The following is a 15,903-nucleotide window of genomic DNA, read 5'->3' on the forward strand; positions in this document are numbered from 1 at the left end:
TAATGATTTGGATGAAGGGACCGAATGTAATGTAGCCAAAAGTTTGCAAGTTTGAAAGCAAGTTGTAAGGAGGACACAAAAAATCTGCAAAGGGATATAGACAGGCTAAGTGGGTGGGCAAAAATTTGGTAGATGAGTATAATGTGGAAAAGTGTGAGGTTATCCAGTTCGACAGAAAAAGTAAAAAAAGAAAATTATTTCAATGGAGAAAAATTACAAAATGCTGCAGTAGAGGGACCTTGGGGTCCTTGTGCATGAAACACAAAAAGTTAGTATGCAGGCACAGCAAGTAATCAGGAAGGCAAATGGAATGTTAGCCTTTATTGCAAGGGGTATGGAGTATAAAAGCAGAGAAGTCCTGTTACAACTGTACAGGGTATTGGTGAGGTCACACCTAGAGTACTGTGTACAATTTTAGTCTCCTTATTTAAGGAGGGATATACTTGCATTGGTGACAGTTCAGAGAAGGTTCACTCGGTTGATTCTTGAGAAGAAGGGGTCGACTTATGAAGAAAGGTTGAGCAGGTTGGGCCTGTACTCATTGGAGTTTAGAAGAATGAGAGGTGATTGTATTGAGACATATAAGATCATGAGCAGGCTCGACAAGGTAGATCCAGAGAGGATGTTTACACTCATGGGGGAATCTAGAACTAGGGGGCATAATTTTAAAATAAGGAGTCGCCCATTTAAAACAGAGATGAAGGAATTTCTTCTGAGGGTTGTAAACCCAGAGAGCTGTGGAGACTGGGTCATTGAATATATTTAAACGCAATAGACAGATTTTTGAGTGATAAGGGAGTAAAGAGTTATGGGAGCGGGCAGGGAAGTGGAGCTGAGCCCATGATCAAATCAGTCATGATCTTATTGAATGGAAGAGCATGCTCAAGGGACCAAATGGCCTGCTCCTATTTCTTATGTTCTTAAAGAATACATCATTTACTACAAATATACATTTCTTTAAGGCACAAAAACCCCACAGGAAAGTCGCCAACCGTGGCTAACGAGAGGTTAAAGATAGCATTAGACCAAAGGAAGAGGCTTATAATGTTGCCAAAAAGAGTAGTAAGCCTGAGAATTGGAAGGATCTTAGAAGTCAGCAAAGGAGGACCAAGAAATTGATAAGAAAAATGAGTAAACTAGCAATAAAGATATAAAAACAGACTGTAAAAGCTTCTACAGGTATGTAAAAAGAAAAAAAAAATTTGTGAAAGTAAATATGGGTCCTTTACAGGCTGAAACAGGAGAAATTATAAATGGGGAATAAGGAAATGGCAGAGAAATTAAACAAATACTTTGTGTCTGTCTCATGGAAATAGGAGAACCAACAGGCTAGCGAGAATGAGGAACTGAAAGAAATTAGTTAAAAAAATAGTACTGGAGAAATTAATGAGACTGAAAGCTGATAAATCCCCTGGACCTGATGGCCTACATCCAAGGATTTTGAAAAAGGTGGATGCATTGGTTGTCATCTTCCAAAATTCCATAGATTCTAGAAAGGTTCCCGCAGATTGGAAGGTAGTAATTGTAACCCCGCTATTTAAGAAATGAGAGAATAAAGCACAGACAGTTAGCCTGACATCAGTAGTAGGGAAAATGCTAGAAACTTAAGTACATGGTAACAGGGCACTTAGAAAATAATAGGATTTGGCAGAGTCAACATAGATTTATGAAAGAGAAATCGTGTTTGACAAATCTGTTAGTTGTTTGAGGTTAGAATAGATAAGGGAGGAAACCAGTGGATGTGGTGTATTTAGATTTTCAGAAGGCATTTGATAAGGTGCCACACGAAATTATTGAACACAATTAGGGCTCATGGGATTGGGGGGTAAGATACGAGCATGGGTTGAGGATTGTTTAACTAACAGAAAAAAAATTGGAGTAGGAATAAATGGGTCATTTTCAGGTTGGCAGACTGTAACTAGTGGGGTTTCACAAGGATCAGTGCTTGGGCCTCAGCTATTCACAATCTAGATCAGTGATTTTGATGAGGGGACCAAATGTCATTCAAGTTTGCAGATGATACAAAGCTCGGTGGGAATGCAAGTTGTGAGAAGGATACAAAGAGACTTCAAGGCGATATAGACAGGTAAAGTGAGTGGGCAAGAACATGGCAAATAGAATATAAATGTGAAGTTATCCACTTTGGTAGGAAAAATAGAAAATCAGAGTATTTTTTTTTAAACGGAGAGAGATTAGGAAATGTTGGTGTTCAGGTGGAGTTCGGTATTCTTGTGCACGAATCACAAAGTTAACATGCAGGTACAGCAAGCAATTAAGAAAGCAAATGGTATGTTGGCCTTAAGAGTAAAGATGTCTTACTGTACTTTGCAATTATATAAAAAGGTCCTGATGAGACACCTGGAGAATTGTGTATAGTTTTGGTCTCCTTACCCAAGGAAGGATATACTTGCCATAGAGGGAGTGTAACAAAGGTTCACCAGACTGATTCCTGGGATGGGAGGGGGGGGGGGGGGGAGGGAATTGTCCCATGCAGAGAGATTGAGTAGACTAGGTCTATATTCTCTAAAGTTTAGAACAATGAGGGGTTCTCTCATTGAAACATACAAAATTATTGACAGGGTAGATGCTGGAAGGATGTTTCCCCTGGCTGGGGAATCTAAAACCAGGGCTCACAGTCTCAGAATAAGGGGTCAGCCATTTAGGACTGAGATGAAGAGAAATTTCTTCACTCAGAGGGTGGTGAATCTTTGAAATTCTCTACCCCAGAGGGCTGTGGAGGCTCAGTCCTTGGGCTGGATTTTTGCCTGTTTCCAAGTGCAAAATTTAGCGCCGGATTAACATTAGCGCCAGAGCGAGGAACTTTCATCAAATGAAAGTTCACGAGGAGCGTTAGCGTTAACTCTGGCGTTGCATCACACACTTTGTGCATCGGAGCCGAAAGTTCTGGTGCTGAAAAAAAAAATTGGCGTTCTGCACATGCGCAAATTTTTTTTCCCCCCGCACTTCTGGTCTGGTCTCCAGTCGGAAACGCTAATGCAGGGTACGGCCGCACACATGCGCAGTACAACTGGGGCTGAATCAGCCATTTTACATTTGGATTTTGATCATGGAGGACAACGATTCCAGACAGAATGCCAGGTGATTCAGCCACGAGGCTAATGAAGCTCTAGTGGGGGCTATGGAAAGAAAATGGCAGGAGTTGCATCTTCGGGGTGGCTCTCGACCACTGCCAGCGATATTTGAAAAGATTTGGAGGGGAAAAAAAAGAAAAGAAAAAAAAAATCGCTGAGGAGGTCTCTGCCTCAGACACTGTGGTCAGGACTGACATACAGTGTCAAAAGAAGTTTAATGATCTGACAAGGCTAACAGAAAGCAGAGAGTCGGGATAAATGGGTCCTTTTCAGGTTGGAAATCGGTGGTTAGTGGTGTGCCACAGGGATCGGTGCTGGGACTATAACTGTTTACAATATACATAGATGACCTGGAAGAGGGGACAGAGTGTAGTGTAACAAAATTTGCAGATGATACAAAGATTAGTGGGAAAGTGGGTTGTGTAGAGGACACAGAGAGGCTGCAAAGAGATTTAGATAGGTTAAGCGAATGGGCTAAGGTTTGGCAGATGGAATACAATGTCAGAAAATGTGAGGTCATCCACCTTGGGAAAAAAACACAGTAAAAAGGAATATTATTTGAATGGGGAGAAATTACAACATGCTGCGGTGCAAAGGGACCTGGGGGTCCTTGTGCATGAAACTCTTTTTGGAGTTCACCTGCAAAACATAAAACATTAAACGGTGCCACCCGACCTGGGTGACACTCCAGACATTTACAAGGCCCTTTTTTTTCCCCCCTTTTTTTTTGTTTTTTTTTTGTGTTTTTTTTTGGGCACTAAAATCACAATTTTTCCCCAGTGCCCCCTATAAAAGGGAAGGGGACACTAAAAGCACCGGCAATTAAAACAAATTAACTTTAAAACGTAAAATCAAATTAAAATTTGGTTGCCGGGCGTGATGATGCACTCCAGTCCCTCCGGTGCCCACCTCTCGCGGAAGGCCGCGAGCGTACCGGTGGACATCGCGTGCTCCATCTCCAAGGACACCCTGGACCGGATGTAAGAGCGGAAGAGAGGCAGGCAGTCAGGTTGAACGACCCCCTCGACCGCCCGCTGCCTGGACCGGCTGATGGCACCCTTGGCCGTGCCCAGGAGCAGTCCTACGAGGAGGCCTTCGGACCTACCCGCTCCCCTCCGCACAGGGTGCCCAAAGATCAGGAGAGTGGGACTGAAGTGCAGCCAGAATTTCAGGAGCAGCCCCTTCAAATAGTGGAACAGGGGCTGCAACCTTGTGCATTCAATAAAAACATGGAACACGGACTCCTCCAGACCGCAGAAATTGCAGGCGGCCTGGGAGTCCGTGAACCGGCTTAAAAATTTGTTGCACGGCACTGCTCCGTGCACCACCCTCCAGGCCAAGTCCCCGATGAATAGTGGGAGGACCCCTGCGTAGAGGGCCCTCCATCGGGGACCCCCGCCTCCTCCGGACGGCAAGATGGTACGCCATGGCGTGTCCGGACGGCCGGCGAGGATGGCAAAGTTGAGGGTGTGCAGAAGCAGCCCGTACAGGAAACCCCTCCGCGCGGAACTGAAAGGCACGGAGGGGATTTCCCCGAGGCGGCTCAAGTTGTGAGGCGCCGGCCCCCGAGGGAGGTTCCGGGGTTTGGCGCCGATGAGGAATTCCGTCTCCTTGTGCATGAATCCCAAAAAGTTAGTTTGCAGGTGCAGCAGGTAATCAGGAAGGTGAATGGAATGTTGGCCTTCATTGCGAGAGAGATGGAGTACAAAAGCAGGGAGGTCCTGCTGCAACTGTACAGGGTATTGGTGAGGCCGCACCTGGAGTACTGCGTGCAGTTTTGGTCACCTTACTTATGGAAGGATATACTAGCCTTGGAGGGGGTACAGAGATGCTTCACTAGGCTGATTCTGGAGATGAGGGGGTTACGTTATGATAGATTGAGTAGATTAGGTCTTTACTCGTTGGAGTTCAGAAGGATGAGGGGTGATCTTATAGAAACATTTAAAATAATGAAAGGAATAGACAAGATGGAGGCAGAGAGGTTGTTTCCACTGGTCGGGGAGACTAGAACTAGGGGGCACAGCCTCAAAATACAGGGGAGCCAATTTAAAACCGAGTTGAGAAGGAATTTCTTCTCCCAGAGGGTTGTGAATCTGTGGAATTCTCTGCCCAAGGAAGCAGTTGAGGCTAGCTCATTATCTGTGATTTGAATACATTCAGATAGATTTATAACCAATAAGGGAATTAAGGGTTATGGGGAGCAGGCGGGTAAGTGGAGCGGAGTCCACAGTCAGATCAGCCATGATCTTTTTGAATGGCGGAGCAGGCTCGGAGGGGCTAGATGGCGTTCTCATGTGGCGTTCTCATGTGGCGTTCTCATGTTAGAGTGAGTACAATTTTAATTCACACTATTTGTTCTCACGCTGTTGGTGCCTCTCAGCACTCTGTGGGTTGCCTCCTAAAATGCATGACACATTGGTAGGCTCAGTTCAGCACCCTATTTGCCATGAATGATCTTTACACATTTTTAAGATTGCTTTCCAAGATCTCATAAGATTGCTCCCCACTTCGATGCCCTCCTGATGAACCACGAACAACTTCCAAGGCCATTAAAAAGAACTGTATTACATTCAGACAGTACAGTATAAGTTAAGTGATTTGGTGGCTATCTGTACCACAATAGCAAATGGACCCTCTTGTAACCATTCCCATTTTCATCTTTGCAGGCAAAAGTCACACAATCGGCACGAGCAGGTACAGACAGGCGGTGGTCTGCCTCAGACCCTGCCACTCACTGACATGGAGGTCAGAGTGGCAGGCCTCAGCGACGTCACAGGTCAGGCAGCTGCCACTGGGGGCGCTGACCCCTGTTCGGATACGGAGGGCAAGTCCCGCACACTTCCTGGGATAGGTTGGGGCAATGTCATGCAGTGCCTCTGGACTAGGGTTGGGCCAATGTCCTGCAGAGTCTCTGGATTAGATATAATGGAGTGGCAGCGGTCCTTCAAATGAGCCTGTGCTATGCAACCTTCATGTCACCCTGCCCCCTCCCTTGCTGCTAACCACGCGTCTGTTGCTTTCTACTTCCAGATGACCAGTCACATGCACAGCATCCATCAAGGGACCACTCCACATCAGGCCATCGTCTGAAGGAGAAGGAAATGGAGGATACCGATCAACCGACTCTGGTGCAGCATCAATCCGCCCCAGTTCCACCACCGGCACTCAGCTCCTCAGGAGGACGATGTGACGTTCTCGGGGTTCGACGAAATAGAGGCTCCTGGGACCAGTGGCGTGCAGCAACACAATGCTGGGGTTGAATCCCGCAGGTCATCTCTCCGGAGGCCGAGTCGGCAAAGTCGATCTGCTGAACTAGTCAAGATGGGCATGTCTGGGGAGAGCAGCCAGGTCAGCCATCAGTTCCTTTATGTCTTGGGTAGGATTCCCACGAGCATCAACAGTCTCAAAGCGACCATTACGGAGATAACAGTGAGGCCATACTTGCCCACACGAGGCTGGTGACCTCCAGCAGTAACCGTGGAGTCAGGGAAGAGTGTGGCATGAACCCTTGTGGAATATGGTGCATCACAGGCACAAGCTCTACTTCAGCTTGGGCAGTTGATGCAGTCCATGCCTGCCACCATACTCTTTGCATTCCCTACTGTCACATCCAAACTACCTGTGACTGGCGAGGCTGATGAAGAGGCTGCCAGCCAGTCAGAAGCCAGGCCTTCCACGCCACAAGCTGTTCCAGTGCATCCCCATTGTGTCTCCCCGCTAACACAGCAATGCTCTGGCAGCCTTACCGCAAGCCATTTTGGATAGGAGCAGCAGGCAAAGGAGGGTGACAAGGGAAAGGGGTGCAAAAGGTGGGAAAAAAATAGTGGGGCAGGATATGATGCTACATTATGATGTTGTTAGATGCATCGTATGTTTTATGTTACAGTATTATGTTAGAGATTTGGTTAAAGTATCACACTGAATTATCTTGTTTTGTTGATGTTTAATTATCAGTGCTAGATGCAGCTAATTTTATTTTATTTAAGTCTCACAATAAAGGTTACAAAGTTTAGAATGTTACAATGTTTAATACATTTTTGTGTTCACCTTAACCATTCCTGTGTAGTGTCTCATTTGCAGAATAAGAGGGGGAATAGTCAATATGGTAGGATAGAGTGGCCAGGCAATGTTCAAGCGTGCCATTCACTCTTCAAGCAAAGCATTCAATTATGAGCTGTCGACATAAAGCTTTTGCAGCGGCGAAATCTCTATAACGCCTCCCTTGTGGTTGTGGTGGGGGTGGTAGTGGAATGCCTTCCTCGCCAGGCTCCTCTTCCTCCTCATCTTTGACTACGGTGCAAATGATCAACAATAAGCCTTCTTCCAGCTTGAAGCAACATGAATATAGCAGCCAGGATTACTGGCTCCCAACCTAGCATGACTCCCATCTTTTAAAATGTCCTTTAGAAAACAAACTAGAAACTCTCAAACTTCACAATCAAAAGTATTCAGTACCGCAGCATTCTTCTCCCAATTCTTTTAAATCACTCACAAATGCGACTTTCTCCTCCAATTTCAACATAGCACCTGATGCGCCCTGGGTAAAGGGTGTTAAGACAAGCCTGAAGGCTCTGTGCCTCAATGCGAGAAGTATTCGCAAAAAGGTGGACAAATTAACTGCGCAGGTAGCAGTTAACGGATATGATGTAATTGGCATCACAGAGACATGGCTCCAGGGTGACCAAGGCTGGGAATTCAACATCCAGGGGTATTCAACATTTAGGAAGGATAGACAGAAAGGAAAAGGAGGTGGGATGGCGTTACTGGTTAAAGAGGAAATTAATGCAATAGTAAGGAAGGACATTAGCTTGGATGATGTGGAATCGGTATGGGTGGAGCTAAGGAATGCCAAAGGGCAAAAAACACTAGTGGGAGTTGTGTACAGACCACCAAACAGTAGGAGAGAGGTTGGGGACAGCATCAAACAAGAAATTAGGGATGCATGCAATAAAGGTACAGCAGTTATCATGGGCTACTTTAATCTACATATTGATTGGGCTAACCAAACTGGTAGCAATGCAGTGGAAGAGGATTTCCTGGAGTGTATTAGGGATGCTTTTCTAGATCAATATGTCGAGGAACCAACTAGAGGGCTGGCCATCCTAGACTGGGTGATGTGTAATGAGAAAGGACTAATTAACAATGTTGTTGTGGAAGAGTGACCATAATATGGTAGAAATCTTTATTAAGATGGAGAGTGACACAGTTAATTCAGAGACTAGGGTCCTGAAGTTAAGGAAAGGTAACTTCGATGGTATGAGAAGTGAATTGGCTAGAATAGACTGGCGAGTGATACTTAAAGGGTTGATAGTGGATAGGCAATGGGAAACATTTAGAGATCACATATATGAACTTCAACAATTATACATCTCTGTCTGGAGTAAAAATAAAACAGGGAAGGTAGCTCAACCGTGGCTAACAAGGGAAATTAAGGATAGTGTTAAAATCCAAGGAAGAGGCATATAAATTTGTTAGAAAAAGCAGCAAACCTGAAGACTGGGAGAATTTTATAATACAGCACAGGAGGACAAAGGGTTTAATTAGGAGGGGGAAAATGGAGTATGAGAGGAAGCTTGCTGGGAACATAAAAACTGACTGCAAAAGCTTATATAGATATGTGAAGAGAGAAAGATTAGTGAAGACAAACGTAGGTCCCTTGCAGTCAGATTCAGGTGAAGTTATAATGGAGAACAAAGAAATGGCGGACCAGTTAAACAAATACTTTGGTTCGGTCTTCACGAAGGAAGATGCAAATAACCTTCCGGAAATACTTAGGGACCGAAGGTCTAATGAGAAGGAGGAACTGAAGGAAATCCTTATTAGGCGGGAAATTGTATTAGGGAAATTGAGGGGATTGAAGGCCGATAAATTCCCGGGGCCTGATATTCTGCATCCCACAGTACTTAAGTAGCCCTAGAAATAGTAGATGCATTGGTGATCATTTTCCAACAGTCTATCGACTCTGGATCGGTACCTATGGACTGGAGGGTAGCTAATGTAACACCACTTTTTAAGAAGGGAGGGAGGGAGGGAGAAGGCGGGTAATTATAGACCAGTTAGCCCGACATCAGTGGTGGGGAAAATGTTGGAATCAATTATTAAAGATGAAAAGCAGCACATTTGGAAAGCAGTGACGGGATCGGACCAAGTCAGCATGGATTTATGAAAGGGAAATCCTGCTTGACAAATCTTCTAGAATTTTTTGAGGATGTAACTAGTAGAGTGGACAAGGGAGAACCAGTGGATGTGGTGTATTTGGATTTTCAAAAGGCTTTTGACAAGGTCCCACACAAGAGATTGGTGTGCAAAATTAAAGCACATGGTATTGGGGGTAATGTACTGACGTGGATAGAGAACTGGTTGGCAGACAGGAAGCAGAGAGTCGGGAAAAACGGGTCCTTTTCAGAATGGCAGGCAGTGACTAATGGGGTGCCGCAGGGCTCAGTGCTGGCACCCCAGCTATTTACAATATACGTTAATGATTTGGATGAGGGAATTGAGTGTAATATCTCCAAGTTTGCAGATGAAATGAAGCTGGGTGGCAGTGTGAGCTGTGAGGAGGACGCTAAAAGGCGGCAGGGTGACTTGGACAGGTTAGATGAGTGGGCAAACGAGTGGCAGATGCAGTATAATGTGGATAAATGTGAGGTTATCCACTTGGGGGGCAAAAACACGAGGGCAGATTATTATCTGAATGGCGGCAGATTAGCGAAAGAGGAGGTGCAACGAGACCTGGGTGTCGTGGTACATCAGTCATTGAAAGTTGGCCTGCAGGTACAGCAGGCGGTGAAGGCGGCAAATGGTATGTTGGCCTTCATAGCTAGGGGTTTTGAGTATAGGAGCAAGGAGGTCTTACTGCAGTTGTACAGGGCCTTAGTGAGGCCTCACCTGGAATAGTGTGTTCAGTTTTGGTCTCCTAATCTGAGGAAGGACATTCTTGCTATTGAGGGAGTGCAACAAAGGTTCCCCAGACTGATTTCCGGGATGGCAGGACTGACATATGGAGGAGAAACTGGATTGACTGGGCCTGTATTCACTGGAGTTTAGAAGGATGAGAGGGGATCTCATAGAAACATATAAAATTCTGACGGGACTGGACAGGTTAGAAGCAGGAAGAATGTTTCTGATGTTGGGGAAGTCCAGAACCAGGGGACATAGTCTAAGGATAAGGGGTAAGCCATTTAGGACAGAGATGAGGAGAAACTTCTTCACTCAGAGTTGTTAACCTGTGGAATTCTCTGCCGCAGAGAGTTGTTGATGCCAGTTCATTGGATATATTCAAGAGGGAGTTAGATATGGCCCTTACGGCTAAAGGGATCAAGGTGTATGGAGAGAAAGCAGGAAAGGGGTATTGAAGTGAATGATCAGCCATGATCTTATTGAATGGTGATGCAGGCTTGAAGGACCGAATGGTCTACTCCTGCACCTATTTTCTATGTTTCTATGGGTCCGTCTGGTTTTTCTGGGCGGGTTCTTGGGCAGGCTCTAAATCGGGCAAAATGCTCAAAATTCTCTCCCCGGGGCACTAACGCAGCGATGCACGACGATTTACATCATCCAAGCAGGCAAAACAGCGGTGGGGTGGTAAATTTTAGCGCCACCGCAAAACCATTGGTGAAAGTGCCACCTGGACGCAAAATCGCGTGCGTCGTTTCACACCCCAAAAAATCATTTTTGCGCCCCGCCGAGGTGCTAAATGGGGTGCAAATCAGATGAAAATCCAGTCTATTGAGTATATCCAAGACAGAGATTGATAGATTTTTGAATATTAAGGAAATCAAGGGATATGGGAATAGTGCAGTAAAGTGGAGTTGTGGTAGATCAGCCATGATCTTATTGAATGGCGGAGCAGGCTCGAGGAGCCGAATGGCCTGCTCCTGCTTCTATTTCTTATGTTCTTATGCTCGCAAGTGCAATTAGGGATGGGCAATAAATGCTGCCCTTGCCAACGATACCCACCACCCAGGAACAAAACAAAAACAAGGGGCAACAAAACTGACTTGAGAGTGACTGAAGGTCAGCTATTCACCCGATGGATGCACAGCATTCAGTGAGGGTGACTATGAGACAGATGCATCACATCGCATGAGGATTGGGGTGAGTGGCAGTGTTGGATAGATTAATGGGGAAATGATGAAGTGTATATATAGTGAAGGCTGGGTGCTGATGAAATTTGATTGGCTATGAAGAGTGATGTGATGGAATACACTTGGCAAGACAGAGTGAAATGTGGGGGGGTGGGGGAGAAAGAGGTGAATCAGCAAATGTACTCACTTTTCCTAACCTTGCTAGGTCAGGGTAATAAATCCCTTCCTGCTGTGCATCCAAGTCTGGGGCACAATGCTCCTGCTGCTCACCTCCTCAGCTACATCCAACCATGCCTCCTTGGTGAGAGCAGCAGGTTTATTCCTCCCATAGCTGGGGAAAAGCATGTTCCTCCTGCACCCAGTTGTATATCCAGAGATGCATCATTAAATCCGGGCATCCATCATAAACACCTCCTGGCTTCTTCACTTTCCATTTCTACAATGTCTCTTTAAATACACAGTTGAGATTGGATCATGCAGATGCGCATCATGCTCATTGCACAGCTTGGAGGCACAAAACCTAGTCAAAATTTATTGCCTCAATCAAGCTGAAATCAGAGAATCCAACGCACTTATTTCACTTTTGGTTTTGCCTACGCAATTCCACCCCCGCCCACCACCGCTCAGAAGCCACCTTCACATTATCAGAGCCCTTGGCGCTCAGTGAATCAATTTTAAAATCCTTAACTACAAATCCTTCACTGACCTCAGCCTTGCCCCCAACAATGTTTCAAGCCTAACATTCCTTGCACACCACCTTCTGTGTTTTTCCTCCCTCCGTTCCATCATTGGCAGAGCTTTCAACTGACTCCGACTTATTCTCAGAAACTCTCTTCATGTCTTACTCTGCCTTTAAAAGCCTCCTGAAAAAAAACCTTTTAGCAATCTTTAGTCAGCTCTCAACTTCCCCACAAAGGCTCAACATCCATTCCTCTCTTTAGTAACTTAGGACATTTTACTATGATAAAGGCATTTTATGAATTGAAGTTGCTGCAAGGAAAAACTATTTTTAAATGATTTTAATGGTTTCATACCCAAATGTATATAGTATCAGCAACACCAAGCTACACATTTAAGACATACCAGAGATCAGCTCATGTCTTCAACACAAAGTCAGAATGAAAACTGTATCTTAGCTAGCAAACACTTTGTCCACTTCTCAAACAATAACAGCATGCAGCAATTTTAACCTACCATAACAGCAGAGTCACTGAATGAAATTATAAGCAAGTGTGGCAAATTTGCAATGTTACATTTATGTCAGCTGCATCATGTAATTCATATTAAGTTAGACACTTGCATCACAGTTAGATAACAACTCAATTATTGCATCCAAGATTTCTTCCTCCTTCCCCCATTCAATTTTCTTCCGTTCTGAAGGTGCTGACATTTGCATAGGTACAGTTCCACAAATTTAAGCCATTCTTCAGTACGTTTGCCCAAGTGGCCTTTCACGTACTACTTAAAACAGCAAGAGTCATTGTGTGCGTATATGTATATGTACACACATACAGTAATCACTCAGGAGCAATAAGGAACACACTCTTGGATATTTATTTTCCTTCTGAGCCCAGGAATGTTGAAGCTAATTGCAATGTGCTATTGCCACCCTTGAGATAGCCTAACTCAGCACAGACCAGCATCAAACCAGGAATGGTTTGTATGACTCAGTTACACATTGGGTAGTGCACCATGGGAAATAACCCAAGGTATTCTAAAATAATATTTTATTGCAGAACAGTACTTGTTCTACATAAAAGTTATTCCAATTGTTAATTAAGCTTAGTAGATTGACCACTGATAGATTGAACTACAATTTCTACAACTAACTAGAAATGGGCAAATGTAGCAGATATTTGAAAAGGTGCTTTACGGCATTGATGTAATCTGCTTGAAAACACATTGACTGAGATGTTTCATTCCCTTAGGTCTCATTTGTTATTGACAAAGCTGTCCCTGGTATGTCTATACTGACAGCACATTCTGTTCAATAAACCAATAATTAAGTAATATATTGACAACACTGCTGTGTACACACAGGTGCTGCATTTGATCCAAGCAGCAATCATAACTAATACATTCACAGGTAACCCAACATTTCCCTGCAAGTTATAAAACCATAAATCACAGATTTTCACCATTAAACAAAACCACAATATTTTGATACAGAATCTTAAACATGCAAGTAAGTAATGGCATCCAACTAAAAAATATGGTTGATTTCAGAAAACAGTTTGTAAAGTATTTGCCAAATTTTATTATAGTGTAAGAGTGTAATAGTAACATCACAATTCAATGAAACTTCTGTACGGAAGGAAAAGCCTGCACCTTATTTGCAAAGGCTAGCACATTACTGACTTTTGAGTGTAAAGAATTAAATGGAAATCACCTGAATATGTAAAGCCCAACCCCTCCAAAAACTCATTGAATGAGATGGATCACACCAGTCCATTGGCATATGGAGTTGGGTTTTTCTTGGAAGAGTGTATCTTACAGAAAAAAGCTGCATTTTACAAAGAAATATCTTGCTCCAAAGAGTGATATCTTACAATCCTACATGCTTCAATTATGCTAACTTTACTATGCTTATGGCGTAGGACTAGGGTCTTCGCAGCATTCAAGCAGGTCCCCTGAGGGGTTATGGGGAGCAGGCAGCGAAGTGGACCTGAATCCATGATCATACTAAATGGCAGAGCAGGCTCGAGGGGCCATATGGCCTACTCCTGCTCCTATTTCTTATGTTCTTATGAGATCAGATTTACAAATTCCTCTATAATTTGGGGAATATTTCTGTTGCTGTAAATAAAATAATTTCTGCAATTATACCACTTATCCTTTGAGTAGTCTCTTTAGAGTTAGGACAGAAAATTCCTAGGAATGTGTTAATAGTCAGAACAAGTTCGTCAAAGAGAAGTTTGAGAATCATTAAACTGATTGAAAAAGCATAGCATCGTTTTAGCCTCCTGCTGTCTTTGCAACATTTCAGCTCAGTGAAATGTAAAGCTCAATTTCCTATATGCTCCGTAGAATTCTAGGCTTCTGAGTAATATATCAACTGAATAAATTATATTAAGAAAAGTTAATCATACATCATGTCCCAGGTGGGTGCATGATGTAACGGGCTGGATTTAAAGCATTACCTCGCAAATGTCATAAATAATACATTGAATTTCCATTACCAACCCCTCTCTTCGCTGTGGTGCGATGCTGTCGACGAATTCTGTTTGTAACTGGTCAAACCATCAGATCCAGAGTAGTTCACAGGAGACAATGAAAAAGAAAGATGGGGGAAGGCGAAGATTAAAAGCCAAGAATAAGAAATCCATTGTATTTTTAAACTAAGGCAAATGCTGTGAAGAAAGCAAATATTTAAAAAGGCAGAAATGCTAAGACAGAGTGGGAAAAGGAGAGAAACAAGGTAGAGGAAAGATGAGAAAATGGGACCTGGGGGTGACAGCAGCAAGAAGTCTGCTCCGGCAGAGAAAGCGGGCGTTGCCGGGGAGACGGCACGGGAACGTGTAAAGGTGGGACACCTGTGGGTGAAGAGCTGGGCTAGAGCCAAGGCCGGGCTGGCTACACAGCCGCTCCGCACCGAGGGAAATGTTGCATTCGGTTTGGACCATTTTTTTCCCCAGGGTGTGGCCGGGTCCGTCCGCCCGCCCCTCCCCAAACTCAAGATGCAAAAAGGCAATAAAACCTGAGACCTAAACCCTTCGCACTTCGCCGGTTTCTATTTAAAGGCGTTTTTTGACAAACAATAACGAGAAAAAGCACCTGACTCCACATGGTGACAATCGCCCCATCCTCTTCCTCCCTCAAACTCTGGATTTTATTTGGACAGAGAGCGGATTGCTGAGCGCCCAGCCTCAGCTAACTCAGACTGGAGAACCAGGCAGCCACCAACCTGCCGCAGCCCACCGTGCAAAACACGCCCGAGAAAGCGCTTTATTCCGCTGCTGCCCTGAATGTGGGAAAGCTGCATCTTACCTGAGCAGCGCTCTGTCTCTGCAGCTCGAGGTAGCGGCTGGTCCTGGTCATGTGACCGCAGTAAGCACGGGCGGACAGACAGACAGTGCATGTGCTGCAGTTGTAACCCGCACAGAGAAGGGAGGCAGAGCGAAATCAATATTTCTCTATTTAATAATAAGGTACACGATACATGCAGCGATATTAATTCCCATTCACAGATAAATTATACATGTTTTCATTTTGGAATTTTGCGTTCAAGTTAAGGGCTGACATGACACCGCTGGAGGTTTGCTAATGTCCAACAACCAGCATCTTCACACATGCTGAGCAGCGCCACCTGGTGAAGAAGCTCACATCGAAGTTTAAAACTCAGGCAACTGACGAAATTCTCCATTAGCCTTTAGACAGTTGGTATTTTTAATTGTATTAATCCAATATCATTCTGGAAAGTAGTTATAGAAAAGGACAATTTGGTGATTGCACAATGTTCAGTTTCTTTCACAACTCCTCAGATAATGAAGTAGTCCATGCCCACATGCAGCAAGACCTTAACCACATTCAGGCTGGGGCTGATGAGTGACAAGTAACATTTGCGCACACAAGTGCATTGAAATGGCATTAGCATCGCCGAATCCCCCACCATCAACATCCTGGGCGTCACCATTGACAGGAAACTTAACTGGCCCAGCTACATAAATACTGTGACTACAAGAGCAGGTCAGAGGCTGGGTATTCTGCAGTGATTGTTTCCCCAA

The 15,903-nt window shown here is 44.4% G+C and overlaps 1 protein-coding gene across 2 annotated transcripts in view; it reads right to left on the reverse strand.

Moving 5' to 3' along the window:
- LOC139263875 (secernin-1-like) overlaps window positions 1–15,204 on the reverse strand; it is a 209,372-nt gene extending 194,168 nt beyond the window's left edge. The window contains exon 1 of one of the 2 annotated variants that reach the window (XM_070879943.1): window positions 15,167–15,204. Coding sequence is in view for 1 of the 2 variants with exons in the window: in XM_070879942.1 (XP_070736043.1) it covers window positions 14,320–14,333 (14 nt within the window). In the remaining variant the exon portion in view is untranslated. Of the gene's footprint in view, window positions 1–14,319; window positions 14,337–15,166 lie in introns of those variants that run through there. The other variant, XM_070879942.1, reaches the window with a different exon arrangement.
- Between the last annotated feature and the right edge of the window lie 699 nt (window positions 15,205–15,903).

The sequence above is a fragment of the Pristiophorus japonicus genome, chromosome 5, assembly GCF_044704955.1.
Source record: "Pristiophorus japonicus isolate sPriJap1 chromosome 5, sPriJap1.hap1, whole genome shotgun sequence".
In the NCBI taxonomy this organism is placed as follows: Eukaryota; Metazoa; Chordata; class Chondrichthyes; family Pristiophoridae; genus Pristiophorus; species Pristiophorus japonicus.